The sequence below is a fragment of the Gouania willdenowi genome, chromosome 21, assembly GCF_900634775.1.
Source record: "Gouania willdenowi chromosome 21, fGouWil2.1, whole genome shotgun sequence".
In the NCBI taxonomy this organism is placed as follows: Eukaryota; Metazoa; Chordata; class Actinopteri; order Blenniiformes; family Gobiesocidae; genus Gouania; species Gouania willdenowi.
The window spans coordinates 21,329,502-21,350,072 of NC_041064.1; the positions used below are offsets into that span (position 1 = coordinate 21,329,502).

General features: G+C 39.9%; 3 protein-coding genes across 3 annotated transcripts; all 3 read left to right on the forward strand.

Moving 5' to 3' along the window:
• The first annotated feature begins 2,419 nt into the window (after window positions 1–2,419).
• Window positions 2,420–3,346, forward strand: LOC114455374 (olfactory receptor 6N2-like). The gene has a single exon (XM_028436570.1). It carries the CDS (start codon window positions 2,420–2,422, stop codon window positions 3,344–3,346), a length of 927 nt encoding a protein of 308 aa, XP_028292371.1.
• A 3,296-nt stretch (window positions 3,347–6,642) lies between these two features.
• LOC114455153 (olfactory receptor 11H2-like) lies at window positions 6,643–7,563 on the forward strand. The gene has a single exon (XM_028436205.1). The coding sequence runs from the start codon at window positions 6,643–6,645 to the stop codon at window positions 7,561–7,563; it is 921 nt and encodes a 306-aa protein (XP_028292006.1).
• Window positions 7,564–16,178: 8,615 nt separating this feature from the next.
• On the forward strand, window positions 16,179–16,938 carry LOC114455154 (olfactory receptor 6N2-like). The gene is given in 3 exon segments (XM_028436206.1): window positions 16,179–16,560; window positions 16,563–16,838; window positions 16,927–16,938. Coding segments are annotated over 3 exon segments (609 nt in total). The 5' UTR covers window positions 16,179–16,239.
• The last annotated feature ends 3,633 nt before the right edge of the window (window positions 16,939–20,571 follow it).

Consider the following 20,571-nt stretch of genomic DNA (forward strand, 5'->3'; position numbering starts at 1 on the left):
GTGTTTGTGTGTGTGAATGGATGTGTATGGGGTGTGTATGTGTGACTATGTGAGTGTGTGTAAGCATGTGAGTGCGCACACAGAGGGTGCCCGTGTGTCGACCTTGTGAGATTGTTTTGGGAAGACATCATGTGCTTTAGAAGAGATGGCCTGACCAAGGGCTGGAAGCAAAGTTGAAGGCATGAAAAATAAGGCAATAGAAAGTTACAACCCAAGGCTTAAGGATTAAAATATATGAGTAAATATATTATTAAGCATAACTAATAATTTTGCCACAACAGACAGAACGCTCAATTTTTCCACAAATCTTGCAATTTCGTACAAAAATTCCTTTGAATTACACAAAAATTGGTTACAAAATCAAGAACATTTGAAATGAACATCCAGCAGGGACTTATAAAAAAAACTAGGGCACAAATTATGTTCAAATTGTTCTTTTTCCCACTAAACTAAAATGAGTTTGACAGCCCTGCTCTAAAGTGTCTTTGCGTGTCAAATTTCACGTACACATTGTGACGTAGAACATGTCTTTTTTAACTTGTGATCTTAATGTGTATAAATACAATTTCTGAAATCTAAATCAGGTTCATATTAACGAGTCATTCATGTTTGATCTTTTCAGTAAGCTTTGAGTTTGAAATTCGAGAGATGAGATTTCTAATATTGTTTCAATGAGGGAGTGATGTGCAGGTATTTTTTTAGCCTTTTCAAGGATAGAATATTTTATGCATAACAAAGAGGGTTGACTTTGGTTTCAGGAATTTGTCTTAGTTATGAAGAGAATATATTTTGTTAAAAAAAAAAAAAGAAGATGAAGAAGAAGAACTTTCAGACCTAACACAGGAAAACTACTTATGTTAAAGGTAGGGTAGGCGACTTCCTCCAGATACACTTTTTAGGTTTTTGGTTGAAATTGTCTTCATGTCCTGACAGAAATTAAGATCTTATGTGCTCTGAAAAGGGACTAAGAAAATCTGTCAATTGTAGCAGATGTAAATCTGTAATAACTTTGACCAATGGAAAAAAACGAACCATTTTTTTTTTTAACCAATCACGTCTCCCTGCTCGTTCTCGACCCCTCGCATGCACAAGCTCACGCTGAAAGCACGTCACCGCTGACAGAGATAAAACAGAGTTTTTAGTCAGGTTTTTTAACATATATAATGGTAAAGTTTATTGTTTACTTACGGCTGAATGAGACATGAGACAACAACGTTTCTACACAATACCAGCGATCAGCTGAGCTCCTCTTCTGCAGCAGCTGTGCGCGTGAATGTGAATGAGACGGAGCATAGAGAGGAGGGGCAAGGGGGGTAAAGGCGGAGCCATCAGGGAGGCTACATTCAAAATCATACTAGCTTTTGAAAATCGCCTACCCTACCTTTAAACTTACCCTCTAAAATATATGTTCTATTACAATCAGGTAAATTAAGGCAACAATAACCTTGAGTACTTTTTGAGTATGCCGAGTTCAGGCCAAATATCATCTGCTTTGGAAATTAAAATAGGCTGTTGCTATTGGTCCAGATCTGAACCTCAGACAATCCTGACTCTTGTTCCAGCACTTCCTGTACGCATGCGTCCGCGTGAGCAGTAAGCCGAATGTAGGTAGTTCTGTTGCTGCCGGACCCGTGTCCCAAACCTAACCCAGCAAATACCCTAAAATGTTTCTTTTTTTCTCGTATATTTATTTTTAAAGGTGGAATTTGCCATGTTAAGTATGTTAAAATGAAAAAAAAGGCAGTGACGGAACTGCGCATGCGCACAGGAAGTGCCAGAACAATAGTCAGGATTGTCTGAGGTCCAGGTATGGAACTATAGACACTTTGATTAAAATATGGTGATATGGCGAGCATAACATTCTAGAAATGCTCGCCTAACTTTTTAAATTCATCAACAGGTTCCACTTTGTTAATTTCTTGGTATGTTAGATCTGAGACAGAACAGCTTCCTTTGACAAAAAAAATCCATCAAAGAGCCAGAAATGTTCTACTTGCATCATTGTTCTGTTTGATAAATTTCTCTGAGTGTGTATTAGTGTGTATTATGTGGGCAATAAAATACATCATGACAATCAAAGAGGAGAAGGGGTTAACTTAGAGGTCGAAACAGATTTGTCACTTTATTTTGAAATGTGTAATGAGAGTTTAATGAGTTCCATAGAGAATGAAGCGACCTGATAAAAACAAGTTTGCACAAACTCCGAACAGCCTTACATCATCTGATGAGGGTCGAAGGCGTCCTACATCATTGTTTTGTATCATTCGGACATGGATCTGCACCAAGTGCAATTTGAGGTCAGCTGTTTATCACCAAGAATGCTTTTATGGTATTATTTTTTACGTGTCATGCATCTTTCAACTTTGTAAGTCATGCATTTTTCTGATCTGTTTGGATTTCACTCCTTTTTCACACAGCAATGAATCCTGAACTAAATACAACATACATTACTCTTGATGGACTCCTGGCAGTGCAAAAATACAGATATGTTTATTTTTTCCCTTTACTGACTGTGTACATTTTAATCCTCTGCTGCAATCTTATTATTGTCTTTCTTATTTGTAGACACAAAAGCCTTCATGAGCCCATGTATGTCTTTATTGCTGCTCTGCTACTGAACGCTGCTTTTTTCAGCACCAATATTTACCCAAAGTTGCTGAGTGATATTTTGTCTGAAAAGCAGCTCATATCGTACTCAGCTTGCCTCTTTCAGTATTTTCTATTCTATTCTTTAGCTGGTTCAGAGTACCTGTTGCTGTCAGCTATGGCCTACGACAGGTACGTTTCTATATGTAGACCTCTACATTACCCAACAATCATGAGGAAATCCACTGTGTGTGTTTTACTCTGCTTGGCTTGGATTGTGCCTGCTTGCCTGCTTGGAGTAATAACAACACTGAGTTCTAAAATGAAAATCTGTAAATGGGTTTTGAATGCCATTTTTTGTAACAATTCTCATTATAATCTACACTGCGAGAGTTCTGATGCACGGATTATTTTGGGTATTTTTGCAATGGTGATGATTGCTCTTTTCCCTGTGTTCTTCATACTTTTCACATACACCAGGATACTCATAATATCTTATCGAAGCTGCAGAGAAGTCAGGAAAAAAGCTGCGCACACATGTTTACCCCACCTGCTAGTGTTGGTCAGTTTCTCTCTTCTGTGCACATATGATGTCGTTATAGTTCGACTCGGGACTGACCTTTCAAAGCTTGTACGGTTGTTGATGACTTTTCAAGCCATTTTGTATCATCCCCTCTTTAACCCAATAGTGTACGGGTTGAAGATGAAGGAAATATCCAAACACTTGAAAAGGTTGTTCTGCCAAGCCAAAGTCATTTAATGCATTTAAAACCTTTGTATTGCAGTATGTTTGGTGGCAATAATCAACTCTAGATGCACTGATTGTTGGGATGTATTGAAACAGTTATTGTGTCTATATGAGGTTAGGGTCTTTTTTACATGAGGTTTTATTTCAATCCTTTTTCTTGTTGAAGAGTGTCACTTTTACACGAAAGCTCCAGTTATTTGCTATTGCATTTGTCATTAAAATTGTACAACATTAAGATGTGCTTATATTTACCATTTTGTTAAAACATATTTATATTTTGTGTTTATTAATGCCAAAGTCAGATAGAATTGCTCATCTTTTTTCTTTTTTTTTTACAGTCATGGCTTTTTGTGTGTAACTGTAATGGAAATGTAATTTTTGAGTTTCTATTAAATGGAAAACCTTGAACACCAGCGTGTACACATTGTTGATATTCATTAATGTTCTTTCTTGATTGCACATGAGCTCATCCACAACCTAAATTCTCTGGTAGAATTTCAGCAATACATTTTCTTTTTGCACTTAATTCTATGTAAGATGCTGTCCATAATTTGCCAAATGTACTCTTTATGAAATAAACAAGCTACACACTTTACAACCTCTTTGAAATGAAACATCTCAGCCCTACACTACGAAGCTGGATGTACAGATCCAGGCTGTTGTTTGTTCACGGGTTTGACCAAACCAAACATTTACACTCCCAGAGCGGCTATACAAAGACGTTAACTTTAGCCTGGGGTTTCCAACCTGGATCAGTGAGATGATAAAGGAGAAACCATGCAGAGCAGCCTACTTCACCATCAACAAACAGACAAATATTCTTAAAGAATATGACAAATTAAACTCCATAATCTGTTGTCACAGCTAAAGCCAAAAAAGAAGGATCACTGACAGAAAATTGCTGACTCTATTATACAATAATAATGCATTTGACAATAAATGGACAGCACTCTGATTAGTCAGATTTACTTTAATACTGAACAGATAATTCCACACCTTGATGACATGAGTCGTTGATGGTTACATTAATCCATATTTCAGCAGTTTGAAGTCAAGTGTATTTAAAGATTTTAAGCATTGTACATTATATACAAGTATGTACATATATGTATAGACATTATATACATCAATGGTCCCCAATCCTGGTCCTCAATGGCCACTATCCAGCATGTTTTAGATGTTTCCCTCTTCCAACACACCTGATTCAAATGAATAACTCATCATCAAGCTCTGCAGATGCTTGATAATGATCCTGGTCATTTCAATCAGATGTGTTTGAAGAGGGAAACATCTAAAACATGCTGGATAGTGGCCCTTGAGGACCAGGATTAAGGACCTCTGATATACGTAGACGCTGCATCGCCTGCTGCAGCCCACTAGAGCGGTGCATTAACAGGGTGTAGAAAACTGTGAGCAGGGAACAAAACCTGCAGGACACGAGGAGGTTGACATAAGACATGTAAGACAATGATCTAGCAATCACACTGTGTCCAAGAACTCAGCTAAATAGTGAGGGAAGCTTGTTTGGGAATGGGCCACACCTGGGTGGAAAACATGAAGTCAGAACCCAAACACACTGACATCACCGGGAGGTGGAGACATGAGCAGGAATACCTGGAAACACAAAGACAAGAGTAAACACAGGAGATACTCGAAAATCAGAATAAACTAAGACTCGGAATAACTTAAAGAACCACAAGGGCTAAACACAAAGAAAACTAAACAGAACCTGACAGGGTGACCATTTTGGAACAGTGGCAATTTCTCCTACAGTACATTACATCTATAGAGGAATGATGTGCTTACACTAGATAGATAGATAGATAGATAGATAGATAGATAGATAGATAGATAGATAGATAGATAGATAGATAGATAGATAGATAGATACACTTAAATAAAACAAAAGGAACCCAGAAACCGTTCAAATGTGGTCAGGTTTTTATTGATAACATTGCATTTGACAATTATTATTATTGTATAGATGTACTACTACTGTATTATTGTTGTTATTGCTTTTCTTATAATTATCATTATATTCTCATATTATTGTATTGTTATTTTTATTAATATTTTAAATTATAGTTACTGGTATCCTCATTGTATCATTATTATTGTTATTGCTATTATTATTATTATTATTATTATTATTATTATTATTATAACCATTACTATTAGTATTATTACTGTCACTAATAATATTATGTCCCTATCATCATAATCTTTATTATTATTGTAGCTAAAGAACTGAAACATTCAAGGAACAAGAACATAAACTATCTACAAGAGTATTTAGTATTTGACTCCCTGTCTCAGCTGAACAGTTTGCCCTGTCCTGTCAAGGTCATCTGTGTTGAAATGCTCACTGCAAAGCATGGACCTCTCAGTTGCCACAAAATCTTCCCGTTTCACTGCCCGTTCATAATTGTCTCCTTAAACCAGTGTCTTTGGGAAACTTTAAACATGTGAGCAATGTAGCCAGAGATAAAGAATTGTCAACAACAAAAATAATCCCATCATTAATTAGGCCTATTATTAGCTTTATTAGATAGCTCAAATACGTTCTTCATGTCTTTTTATTACTATAGACTTATTTTGGTTCATTTGGACATTAAATTCAAGGGTAGATGTTGCTCTCTACCTTTTGTAGCTTTACAGCACATGTGTCAAACTCCAGTCTTCGAGGGCCGGATTCCTGAGACTTTTAGATGTGTCCCTACTCAAACACTCCTTGTGGACACCAATGTGTTGTGATCAAGCTCTGCAGAAGCATGATAACAAGCCATTCATTTGATTCACATGTGTTGGAGCAGGGACACATCTAAAAATCTGAGGAATCCGGCCCTCGAGGACTGGAGTTCGACACCCCTGCTTTACAGTTTGAGTGAAAAAGTAGTCGGTGGGGGTCGCGGCACGTGCTGTGGGGCAGTTGGATTCATTGGGCCCGCTGGTGTGGGCGTGCCACACGTGCCGGCTGACACGTCACACGCTGTCATTGAGATGCTTCTGTGGAAGGCGAGAGACATGCTCTCAAGAGAGAGAGACTTGCTGCTGCAAGATTTGGTCCAAATGAAGCTCTGCCTTTCTTTAACCTTGTAAATTGTTACTGAGGTTAATGAGATCCTTGGAGAGAAAGGAAATGCTATATAACAACTTTGCTCCAACTTAATCCCTCTGTCTGACCGACATAGATGATGAGAACCTGAGGTAATTTGGAGGACTGGTATGTCAGGTGTTGCACTTTAAACCTAATCATTTGTTCTTGTTACAGGTCAAGAGACAAATCTGTGATTGGTCACAATTGTGAGATGGGTGAGGAATTCAATGAGACATATATAACACTTGGGGGCTTTGAAGGCATGGAAAACTATAGATATCTTTATTTTACCCTCCTGTTGACACTGTGCATTTTATCAATTTGCAGTAATGCTATTATCGTGTATATTATCTGGGAACATCAAAACCTTCATGAGCCTATGTACATTTTCATTGCAGCTTTATCAATAAACTCACTTTTAGTCAGTATAAACATTTACCCAAAACTTCTGATTGATTTTCTATCTGAGAAACAAACCGTATCCTATTCAGTCTGCCTTCTTCAGTACTTCCTATATTACTGTTTAGGTATTGTAGACTTATTACTATTGGCAGCCATGGCCTTTGACAGGTATGTGTCCATATGTAAGCCTCTGGTATATCCAAACATCATGACTAACAGGACTGTGGTTGTTGTACTAGTTTTTGCCTGGTTTATGCCTGCTTCTCAACTGTCAGTGTCCACTGTGTTGAGTGCCAAGCAGAAAGTCTGTCATTTTGTTATAAAAGGATTTTTCTGTACCAACTCTATCTTTAAGCTACACTGTGTGAACTCAAAAGTGATATCAGTATTTGGTTTGGTGTCTTGCATGTTTATATTGGGTATTTGCCCTGTGTTTTTTGTTTTATTCACATATGCTAGAATACTTTTCATTGTCTACAAAAGCAGTAACGATGTGAGACAAAAAGCTGCAGAGACGTGTTTACCTCATCTGCTGGTTTTATTGTGTTTTACTGCTTTAGGTACATATGATGTCGTTTTCGCTCGATTCGACGACAACTTTCCCAAAATTGTGCACTTAATCATGACTTTACAGGTTGTTTTATATAATCCTCTCTTTAATCCAATTATTTATGGTTTCAAAATGAAAGAAATATTTAAACACCTTAAGAAGTTGTTTGGTTGTACATAACAAAGGTGAAATAGTTAAATTTCTATTGAACAAACACTCCTATCTTTTTTTGTTAGTGTTCATCAAATGTAAAAAAAAAAAAAAAATGTACAAATAAATCAAGTTCACTGATAATTTACTATATACACTACGTGTCATAGTCATTACTATGTATAGGACCACAGGATAGACACACACACACACACACATTTAGCTCACTTTCCTCAAATTTTTCAATTTTGCTTTCATTTGAGACAAATTCATGTAAAACTGCAAGTTCTATATCATTGGTAAAAATGTGTAAACATGAAAAATGAATCTAAATGTTCAATCTAAATGTTCAATTGCTCGTGAAGTGTGGGTTTTAGATTCAGATTTAACATTAGGATTTAATATTTACATTCAGATTTAATATTTACATTTAGATTAGTTTTCCATCGGTACACTTTTTTAACAATGATATAGAACATGCTGTTTTTCATGAATTTCTGTCTCAAATAAAAGAAAAAAATTGCTAAATGTGAGGAAAGTCAGCTAAATGTTATTATGGCTATGAAAAAGTGATTGAGTATTCACATCCGGCACCCCATACCTAACTGAGGTGAATAGTTGGATGTGTGGGGTGCACACACTGCACATGAGGCCTACACACACACACACACACACAGACACACACAGTTTATTGTAATATGAAAGATTTGTCTTTTGTCTTGAATGTTGCAAAGTAAAGTTAATTAAAATAACCTGCTGTGTCCTTAAGCTGCTGTGTGTCATTATTCCTTACTGACAATGTTCTTTTTGTTTCCTTTGGTTATATTTGCCAAAAGGTGTTTGTAATAGGGATGTAACGAGTAATCGTCAGGCAGTTAAAAATCGATTCATAGGTATCATGGTTGATATCAATTTTCTGAAAATTGAATCGCAGTACTTTTTTTTAAACAGCAAAGGGCTATATATATTTATCCTTCTCTTGTCCAAATGCGGGCGGAATCTGCTACTACTTCCTTTCTAGCCGCCTTCTACTCTTAAATATGTTCATAAATGATAACTTACCCCTTTGGCACCAAAAGAAAATCTGTAATATTACTTGAATATCTGTAAAAGTCACGTTTTTCTATTAGCTCTGTCTGCTAGCTCATAGCATCTCTTCTTCACTGCACAGATTAGCTGCATGCCAACCGACCACTGAGTGACCAGCGCCCTCTGCTGGTCCAAACAAATATCTGACGTAAATACAATGCAGGCTGGTTTTTTTTTTAAGTCCAATTGTTAAGGCACAAAAAACGATTTCAGTTGGCTTCTTCTTCTATTGTATTATTCCTTTATTTATTTCATTCAAGATTTATTTTTAGTTAAATTGCATTGTTCTGAATAGTTTATCAAGGGATTCTTTTGACAATGAAAAATAAAAGGAAAATAGTACAGTATTTTCTAAAGGAATATATATATGGTCTTGCTAACTTAGGATCATTTTTAGGGGACATAGATTTAGTAAATGTTTAAACACACACACAGATTCAATAAGAGGACACTGGAAATTACGACCCTTGAATCCTGAAGACAGTTGGAAGGCTTCCCGATCAAATGGTGAAGAAGCTGTATGGTGGTACCGTTAGTTCCACAATGAAAAGCGTCTTCTGAGAGGTTGACCACAAGACCAGGTCTGGCCTGAGGTTAGTTGTAATGATCTCAGGTGGAAAGTTTACATAGTGTTCATAAGTCCAATAGCAGAGGGGGAAAAAAAATTCTTTTGGTAGGAGGTTCTGGTCCGGATAAACTGGATAAACCGGATAAAGACTTTATGCGGCCTGCGGAATGATAAAACTGACGGGTCATCTTGTCTTCTTTCCTGAACCAACAGGACTATATACCCACAGAAGGGCCTGGAACAATTGCAATAACACAACATTCATGGATATTGGCAGTTGGGCAGGGCCCCACTAACCGCAAACGAACAAGCAAGTGCACACAAGCACATCAAACCGGGCACTGCCACCCCACAACAACTCCCCCCCACCACAGAGGCTACACCCCGACACAAGACCTTCCCTAGCTACTTAGGGCAGAGCCTCTTGGGTGACATCATCACATAGCTTACGAAGCTATGTGATGATGACATCCTTTGATGTTTTAGCTCCTGTTATCCACAGAAACAGTACTTTCATTCTATTCAGAACTCAGCAGAGAGAGTCAGAGACAAGATACATTTAAAAGCATCAAGCAATCAACACCCAATGATGGAAGAATTTGAAGATGGCGCTGCCCCCCCCTCTGTGGATCTGGTTCAATGTATCACCTGTAAAAGAACATTCCTCCCCGACATCTGGAAGAAACATACCAATTTCTGCCAAATGTCAAAGGCTAAAAAGAAATACGTTTTCGACTCCCGCAGTCAGAGAACAAGAGGAACTGAATTCTCTGTCCTGGAACCAACCCAACCAAAAGCCGAACCTCCCAAAAAGCCATCCAATTGGCTCAAGAACCACAAAGATTTAATTTCTTCAGTTCGAGCAGCAAAGATTCTCACTACAGCCATGAAGGATGGAACATCGCTGCCTCTACCCCCACCTCACCCCTATGTTGCAGACAGACACATTAAGATCTGCAACAACGGCACTGCCCCCCTCCCTTTGGATCTGGTTCAATGTAAGATTTGTTTAAGACAATTCTTCACCAAAGACCGAGAGAAGCATAGAGAAATCTGCCAAAAGTTACTGGCAAAAAGGATAAAGGTTTTAGACTCCCGCAGGCAGAGAACAGGAGGAACTGAAATCTTTTTCCTGAAAGCAACCCAACCAAAGCCGTCCATATGGCGTAAGAAATATGAAGATTTCATGGCCTCACGAGCCCACCATCAGGAGCAAGTACTTGTGTGAAACCAGGTACCTGGTGCAGTCAACCAAGTTTTTCTGCAAATATGGGATGAGGAGGATTTGCATGTGACACAACCTCAGGAGAACGACATTGACACACTCCGGTTGGGAAGAGATCCATCTTTTTTTCATGTGCAGGTGGAAACCAAGGATAAGAACAGATGTCCTAAATATGACATAAGACATCTTATGACCCCCATCCTGGATTTGCTACCAAGTCTATGAGCTGCATGCAGAGTTTTAATGAAGAAATGGGGTCAAAGTGTCAAACTTTACCTGTGGTGTTTTAAAATGACTTGTATTCCAGATCAGTATCTGCACCGAAACTGCTCTGCTGCGTAACTTCAGCGCAATCTGCAGTCCATCAATCCCCACCGCCTCCGGTTTTGCTGAGCATCTGTTGCAGCAAGGATTCATAAGATCTCGCTAATTCACGTGTAATTGTGCGATACATATATGTGATTTAACCATGCAATATTTATATGTAAAATATGATTTTAAAAGTGCGCACGGTGGCTTAGTGGTTAGCACGTCCGCCTCACAGCAAGAAGGTCCTGGGTTCAAGCCCTGGGGTGGACTTGGGTCCTTTCTGTGTGGAGTTTGCATGTTCTCCCCGTGCTGCGTGGGTTTTCTCCGGGTTCTCCGGCTTCCTCCCACAATCCAAAAACATGACCGTAAGGTTGATTGGAGTCTCTAAATTGCCCATAGGAGTGAGAGAGAGTGAATGGTTGTCTGTGTCTGTGTTGCCCTGTGATGGACTGGCGCCCTGTCCAGGGTGTACCCCCGCCCAGCGCCCTATGAGAGTCGGAGATTGGCACCGGCAGACCCCCGCGACCCTGTTAAACGGGAATAAGCGGGTATGAAAATGGATGGATGGATGGATTTTAAAAGTGCTCGGATTGGTATCGAGTCCGAATATGTGCTTGGTCTTTGAGTAAAGTCCAAATTGCTCCTGCTAAAGCCCAAAGGCACTATTTTTGGGCTGAAAAAAAAGTCTTCATTTTTTTAAAAATGTGGTATCAGCAGACTTGTTTTATTCCCCTTGTCTGAGTATGTGCTTGGTTTTCGGATAGAGTTCGAAATGGGCCCGATGGAGGTGCTGGAAGGTCGATGTTTTCCTCCTCGAACGTGTATCAATCCCAGATACAGTTGTGCATCCTTGGTGGGTGGCTCCCGGACCTGCTGCCTTGCCGCTGCTGCCTTTTGCATCCACATCCCAGCCTGATCATATCCCACCCGCAAGCGTTGATCCGTAACTTTGGGATAAAAATTGGCTCTAAGGGCTGGGGTGCAAAGCGGGTCTGGGCTCGGGACTTCAGAGACTGTTGATTTTTGCGACAGTGCTGTGGCCACTAGGGGCGCTTGCGTGAACATTACCGGTCTAGCACCCCTAGTGGGGTATTAACGAGTCATTCATGTTTGATCTTTTCAGTAAGCTTTGAGTTTGAAATTCGAGAGATGAGATTTCTAATATTGTTTCAATGAGGGAGTGATGTGAAGGTATTTTTTTAGCCTTTTCAAGGATAGAATATTTTATGCTTAACAAAGAGGGTTGACTTTGGTTTCAGGAATTTGTCTTAGTTATGAAGAGAATATATTTTGTTAAAAAAAAAAAAAGAAGATGAAGAAGAAGAACTTTCAGACCTAACACAGGAAAACTACTTATGTTAAAGGTAGGGTAGGCGATTTCCTCCAGATACACTTTTTAGGTTTTTGGTTGAAATTGTCTTCATGTCCTTACAGAAATTAAGATCTTATGTGCTCTGAAAAGGGACTAAGAAAATCTGTCAATTGTAGCAGATGTAAATCAGTAATAACTTTGACCAATGGAAAAAAACGAACCATTTTTTTTTTTAACCAATCACGTCTCCCTGCTCATTCTCGACCCCTCGCATGCACAAGCTCACGCTGAAAGCACGTCACCGCTGACAGAGTTAAAACAGAGTTTTTGGTCAGGTTTTTTAACATATATAATGGTCAAGTTTATTGTTTACTTACTGCTGAATGAGACATGAGACAACAACGTTTCTACACAATACCAGCGATGAGCTGAGCTCCTCTTCTGCAGCAGCTGTGCGCGTATCATGTGAATGAGACGGAGCATAGAGAGGAGGGGCAAGGGGGGTAAAGGCGGAGCCATCAGGGAGGCTACATTCAAAATCATGCTAGCTTTTGAAAATCGCCTACCCTACCTTTAAACTTACCCTCTAAAATATATGTTCTATTACAATCAGGTAAATTAAGTCAACAATAACCTTGAGTACTTTTTGAGTATGCCGAGTTCAGGCCAAATATCATCTGCTTTGGAAATTAAAATAGGCTGTTGCTATTGGTCCGGATCTGAACCTCAGACAATCCTGACTCTTGTTCCAGCACTTCCTGTACGCATGCGTCCGCGTGCGCAGTAGGCCGAATGTCGGTAGTTCTGTTGCTGCCGGACCCATGTCCCAAACCTAACCCAGCAAATACCCTAAAATGTTTCTTTTTTTAAAGGTGGAATTTGCCATGTTAATTACGTTAAAATAAAAAAATAAAAAAAAAACAAAAAAAAAAGGCAGTGACGGAACTGCGCATGCGCACAGGAAGTGCCAGAACAATAGTCAGAATTGTCTGAGGTCCAGGTCTGGAACTATAGACACTTTGATTAAAATATGGTGATATGGCTAGCATAACATTCTAGAAATGTTATGCTACATCAGCTTCTGTGAGGACAGCTGCATTCCATCAAAGACCAGGGTGAGTTATAACAATGACAAACCCTGGTTCACAGCTAAGCTCAGAGGGCTGAGGGCAGACAAAGAGGTCGCTTTCAGGAGTGGAGACAGAGTCAGGTACAGAGAGTCGAAGTACACGTTTGAAAAGGAGGTGAGAAAAGCCAAACGTTTGTACTCAGAGAAGTTACAACACCAGTTCTCTGCAAATGACTCGGCTTCTGTCTGGAGAGGGCTCAGGCATATTACAAACTACAAGCCCAGAGCCCCTGCTGCTGCTAACGACCTCTGCCTGGCCAACAGTCTGAATAACTTCTATTGTAGATTTGACAGACAATGGGACAGACCTGACTCCAACCCCCCTCACACCTCTGACCAGCCTCACTCCAACACCTTCACCCCCCACATCAAAGCTACAGTTTCACCCCAGCTGCCTACAGAGGCTCTCTCCCCTATCTTCCCCCCCTCCTCCCCCCCTCCTACAGAGACACCTTTCTCCATCAAAGAGAGAGATGTGAATAGACTTTTCAGGAGACAAAACCCCCGTAAGGCTTGTGGACCGGACTCTGTCTCTCCCTCTACCTTAAAGCACTGTGCTGATCAGCTGTCTCCAGTGTTCACAGACATTTTTAACACCTCACTGGAGACATGCACCGTACCAGCCTGTTTTAAGGCCTCCACCATCGTTCCTGTCCCTAAAAAGCTGAGGATCACAGGACTTAATGACTACAGACCCATCGCTCTGACATCTGTGGTCATGAAGTCCTTTGAACGCCTCATGCTCTCCCACATCAAGGACATCACCGACCCCCACCTGGACCCCCTGCAGTTGCCTATAGATCCAACAGGTCCGTAGACGATGCTGTAAACCTGGCTCTCCACTTCATCCTCCAGCACCTGGACTCCCCAGGCTCCTACGCCAGGATCCTGTTTGTGGACTTCAGCTCTGCTTTTAATTCAATAATCCCAGCTCTCCTTCAGGACAAGCTTTCCCAGCTGAACGTGCCAGACTCCACCTGCAGGTGGATCACAGACTTCCTGTCTGACAGGAAGCAGCACGTGAAGCTGGGAAAAACCACCTCTGCTCCCCGGACCATCAGCACTGGATCTCCTCAGGGCTGTGTTCTTTGTCCTCTGCTCTTCTCCCTGTACACCAACAGCTGCACCTCCTCTCACCAGTCAGTCAAACTCCTGAAGTTTGCAGATCACACGACCATCATCGGTCTCATCGCTGATGGAGACGAGTCTGACGACAGGTGGGGGACAGACCGGCTGGTGTCCTGGTGCAGCCAGAACAACCTGGAGCTCAATGCTTTAAAGACAGTGGAGATGATAGCAGACTTCAGGAAGAACCCAGCCCCCCTCACCCCCCTCACCCCCCTCACCCTGGGAGACTCTACAGTGAGCTCTGTAGAGTACTTCTGCTTCCTGGGGACCATCATCACTCAGGACCTCAAGTGGGAGCTGAACATCAGCTCCCTTATCAAAAAAGCTCAGCAGAGGATGTACTTTCTGCGGCAGCTGAAGAAGTTCAGTCTGCCAACAAAGATGCTGGTGAACTTCTACAGCTCCATCATCCAGTCCATCCTCTGCTCCTCCATCACCATTTGGTACGCTGCAGCTACGGCCAAGGACAAGGCCAGACTGCAGCGTATCATCCACTCTGCAGAGAAGGTCATCGGCTGCAATCTGCCCTCCCTCCAGGACCTGTACGCCTCCAGGATTTTGAGGCGTGCAGGAAAGATTGTGGCCGACCCCTCCCACCCCGGTCATAAACTGTTTCAATCTCTCCCTTCTGGTAGGAGGTTTCGGTCCATCAGGACCAGAACCTCCAGACACAAAAACAGCTTCTTTCCCTCTGCCACCATCCACATGAACACACCCCAAGTCACCCACTGAACCCCCCCCCCCACCCGATCACCACCTCCACCAGCTTGATATCTGCTGCACTGTATATATATATTTATATTTATCCTATTTATCCTTTATTCTCTATCTATTCTTTATTTATCCCTCATCCTTTATATTTATCATTATTATTATTATTATTGTTGCTGGGTTGTTCTTTGTTGTTTTGTTTTTATTTCTTTTATTTCTTTTTGTTGCTTGTTTTGTGCACCAACCACCAAGTCAAATTCCTTGTACTGTCCTTAAAACTGTACATGGCAAATAAAACATTTCTGATTCTGATTCTGATTCTGAAATGCTTCCATTTAGTTTACCAAAATGAAAAGCTACATTTATTGAAATGTAGGTCCTGAGATGGTAGAGAAGCTAAGCTAAGCTAACTCTGACCTTATTAAAAAGCTAAAGCTAAACTAAAAGACAGAGGAATACACCTGGAAGAAAATAAATACTTGAATTTGACCTGAGGTGAGCCAACTGTCAGTCAAACTTAAACCTAACTTTTTAAATTCATCAACAGGTTCCACTTTGTTAATTTCTTGGTATGTTAGCTCTGAGACAGAACAGCTTCCTTTGACAAAAAAAAATCCATCAAAGAGCCAGAAATGTTCTACTTGCATCATTGTTCTGTTTGATAAATTTCTCTGAGTGTGTATTAGTGTGTATTATGTGGGCAATAAAATACATCATGACAATCAAAGAGGAGAAGGGGTTAACTTAGAGGTCGAAACAGATTTGTCATTTTTTTTTTGAAATGTGTAATGAGAGTTTAATGAGTTCCATAGAGAATGAAGCGACCTGATAAAAACAAGTTTGCACAAACTCCGAACAGCCTTACATCATCTGATGAGGGTCGAAGGCGTCCTACATTATTGTTTTGTATCATTCGGACATGGATCTGCACCAAGTGCAATTTGAGGTCAGCTGTTTATCACCAAGAATGCTTTTATGGTATTATTTTTTGCGTGTCATGCATCTTTCAACTTTGTAAGTCATGCATTTTTCTGATCTGTTGGATTTCACTCCTTTTTCACACAGCAATGAATCCTGAACTAAATACAACATACATTACTCTTGATGGACTCCTGGCAGTGCAAAAATACAGATATGTTTATTTTTTCCCTTTACTGACTGTGTACATTTTAATCCTCTGCTGCAATCTTATTATTGTCTTTCTTATTTGTAGACACAAAAGCCTTCATGAGCCCATGTATGTCTTTATTGCTGCTCTGCTACTGAACGCTGCTTTTTTCAGCACCAATATTTACCCAAAGTTGCTGAGTGATATTTTGTCTGAAAAGCAGCTCATATCGTACTCAGCTTGCCTCTTTCAGTATTTTCTATTCTATTCTTTAGCTGGTTCAGAGTACCTGTTGCTGTCAGCTATGGCCTACGACAGGTACGTTTCTATATGTAGACCTCTACATTACCCAACAATCATGAGGAAATCCACTGTGTGTGTTTTACTCTGCTTGGCTTGGATTGTGCCTGCTTGCCTGGTTGGAGTAACAACAACACTGAGTTCTAAATGAAAATCTGTAAATGGGTTTTGAATGCCATTTTTTGTAACAATTCTCATTATAATCTACACTGCGAGAGTTCTGATGCACGGATTATTTTGGTTATTTTTGGAATGGTGATGATTGCTCTTTTCCCTGTGTTCTTCATACTTTTCACATACACCAGGATACTCATAATATCTTATCGAAGCTGCAGAGAAGTCAGGAAAAAAGCTGCACACACATGTTTACCCCACCTGCTAGTGTTGGTCAGTTTCTCTCTTCTGTGCACATATGATGTCGTTATAGTTCGACTCGGGACTGACCTTTCAAAGCTTGTACGGTTGTTGATGACTTTTCAAGCCATTTTGTATCATCCCCTCTTTAACCCAATAGTGTACGGGTTGAAGATGAAGGAAATATCCAAACACTTGAAAAGGTTGTTCTGCCAAGCCAAAGTCATTTAATGCATTTAAAACCTTTGTATTGCAGTATGTTTGGTGGCAATAATCAACTCTAGATGCACTGATTGTTGGGATGTATTGAAACAGTTATTGTCTATATGAGGTTAGGGTCTTTTTTACATGAGGTTTTATTTCAATCCTTTTTCTTGTTGAAGAGTGTCACCTTTACACGAAAGCTCCAGTTATTTGCTATTGCATTTGTCATTAAAATTGTACAACATAAGATGTGCTTATATTTACCATTTTGTTAAAACATATTTATATTTTGTGTTTATTAATGCCAAAGTCAGATAGAATTGCTCATCTTTTCTTTTTTTTTTTTTTTACAGTCATGGCTTTTTGTGTGTAATTGTAATGGAAATGTAATTTTTGAGTTTCTATTAAATGGAAAACCTTGAACACCAGCGTGTACACATTGTTGATATTCATTAATGTTCTTTCTTGAATGCACATGAGCTCATCCACAACCTAAATTCTCTGGTAGAATTTCAGCAATACATTTTCTTTTTGCACTTAATTCTATGTAAGATGCTGTCCATAATTTGCCAAATGTACTCTTTATGAAATAAACAAGCTACACACTTTACAACCACTTTGAAATGAAACATCTCAGCCCTACACTACGAAGCTGGATCTACAGATCCAGGCTGTTGTTTGTTCACGGGTTTGACCAAACCAAACATTTACACTCCCAGAGCGGCTATACAAAGACGTTAACTTTAGCCTGGGGTTTCCAACCTGGATCAGTGAGATGATAAAGGAGAAACCATGCAGAGCAGCCTACTTCACCATCAACAAACAGACAAATATTCTTAAAGAATATGAAGAATTAAACTCCATAATCTGTTGTCACAGCTAAAGCCAGAAAAGAAGGATCACTGACAGAAAATTGCTGACTCTATTCATGCATAAACTTGTAATATTATACAATAATAATGCGTTTGACAATAAATGGACAGCACTCTGATTAGTCAGATTTACTTTAATACTAAACAGATAATTCCACACCTTGATGACATGAGTCGTTGAAGGTTACATTAATCCATGTTTCAGCAGTTTGAAGTCAAGTGTATTTAAAGATTTTAAGTATTGTACATTATATACAAGTATGTACATATATGCATAAACATTATATACGTCAATGGTCCCCAATCCTGGTCCTCAATGGCCACTATTCAGCATGTTTTAGATGTTTCCCTCTTCCAACCCACCTGATTCAATTGAATAACTCATCATCAAGCTCTGCAGAAGCCTGATAATGATCCTGGTCATTTCAATCAGATGAGTTGGAAGAGGGAAACATCTAAAACATGCTGGATAGTGGCCCTTGAGGACCAGGATTAAGGACCTCTGATATACGTAGACACTGCATCGCCTGCTGCAGCCCACTAGAGCGGTGCATTAACAGGGTGTGGAAAACTGGGAGCAGGGAACAAAACCTGCAGGACACTCGAAAATCAGAATAAACTAAGACTCAGAATAACTTAAAGAACCACAAGGGCTAAATACAAAGAAAACTAAACAGAACCTGACAGGGTGACAATTTTGGAACGGTGGCAATTTCTCCTACAGTACATTAACTTAAATAAAACAAAAGGAACCCAGAAAACGTTCAAATGTGGTCGAGTTTTTATTGATAACATTGCATTTGACAATTATTATTATTGTATAGATGTACTACTACTGTATTATTGTTGTTATTGCTTTTCTTATAATTATCATTATATTCTCATATTATTGTATTGTTATTTTTATTAATATTTTAAATAATAGTTACTGGTGTCCTCATTGTATCATTATTATTGTTATTGCTATTTTTATTATTATTATTATTATTATTATTATTATTATTATTATTGTTATTATAACCATTACTATTAGTATTATTATTATTATTACTGTCACTAATAATATTATGTCCCTATCATCATCATCTTTATTATTATTGTAGCCAAAGAACTGAAACATTCAAGGAACAAAAACATAAACAATCAAACTATCTACAAGAGTATTTAGTATTTGACTCCCTGTCTCAGCTGAACAGTTTGCCCTGTCCTGTCAAGGTCATCTGTGTTGAAATGCTCACTGCAAAGCATGGACCTCTCAGTTGCCACAAAATCTTCCCGTTTCACTGCCCGTTCCCATTGTCTCCTTAAACCAGTGTCTTTGGGAAACTTTAAACATGTGAGCAATGTAGCCAGAGATAAAGAATTGTCAACAACAAAAATAATCCCATCATTAATTAGGCCTATTATTAGCTTTATTAGGTAGCTCAAATACGTTCTTCATGTCTTTTTATTACTATAGACTTATTTTGGTTCATTTGGACATTAAATTCAAGAGTAGATGTTGCTCTCTACCTTTTGTAGCTTTACAGCACATGTGTCAAACTCCAGTCTTCGAGGGCCGGATTCCTGAGACTTTTAGATGTGTCCCTACTCAAACACTCCTTGTGGAGACCAATGTGTTGTGATCAAGCTCTGCAGAAGCATGATAACGAGCCATTCATTTGATTCACGTGTGTTGGAGCAGGGACACATCTAAAAATCTGAGGAATCCGGCCATCGAGTACTGGAGTTCGACACCCCTGCTTTACAGTTTGGGTGAAAAAGTAGTCGGTGGGGGTCGCGGCGCGTGCTGTGGGGCAGTTGGATTCGTTGGGCCCGCTGGTGTGGGCGTGCCACACGTGCCGGCTGACACGTCACACGCTGTCATTGAGATGCTTCTGTGGAAGGCGAGAGACATCCCCAAATCTGTAAAGCTAAAAAAGGCACCAAAAAACCAAAGAACCAAAAAAAGTCTATAGCTCTAATAGATGCTGGATTCTTTCCAACCCATCAGTTACTGCATTAAGTCTGTTTTTTTCTGTGAAACAGGTTGTTGCTAGGAACCCTAGATTCATAACATCAATGGTTCTGTCCGTCCTGTCTGCGTTTATTTCACTATAGCTATAATAATCTGCTAACAATATATTATTTCTTACATGTCCATGCACCGCTGCCTCCACCAGCACCGTTTTAAGATGGCTGCGCTGTAGACGTGTCCCTCTACAGTCGATGTGGCGTCTACGTATATAACGTCTATGCATATATGTACTAGGGGTTGAACAACTTCATAATTTAAAAAGTCGACTTTATGTGCATACTAGTTGAGTCGACGTCAAAGGGTCGATGATGTCACCAAGAGCCGAAGTCGATGCTCACGGGGTGGCGGCCAAGTGGCAGCCGAGTGCTTTGGTGGAGGAAGCCGAAGCTACAGTAAAAAGAGGGCAAACAAAGTCCAAACACCCGGCTCTGAGGAAGCTTTGGGGCTTAACAGTCACCGTAAAAAAAAAAAAAAAAACAGTCACCGTAGACTCACGGTAGGCGAAGCAGGACTGTTCCTGGGTTTACTTAGCTTCTATAGCATGTCCCGTGTCCCAGGGGCTGGCGGTCTTCCTTTTTCTCCCGCTAACAGAGCCTCTGTCCTGCGTTTGCATGTATATTAGCCATACTGCCTACCAGCTGCAGTGTGGTATAGGAGGCTGACGATAATGAGGCAAATCGCAGAGAATCAACGAGTAGAGGGCAACAGGAGT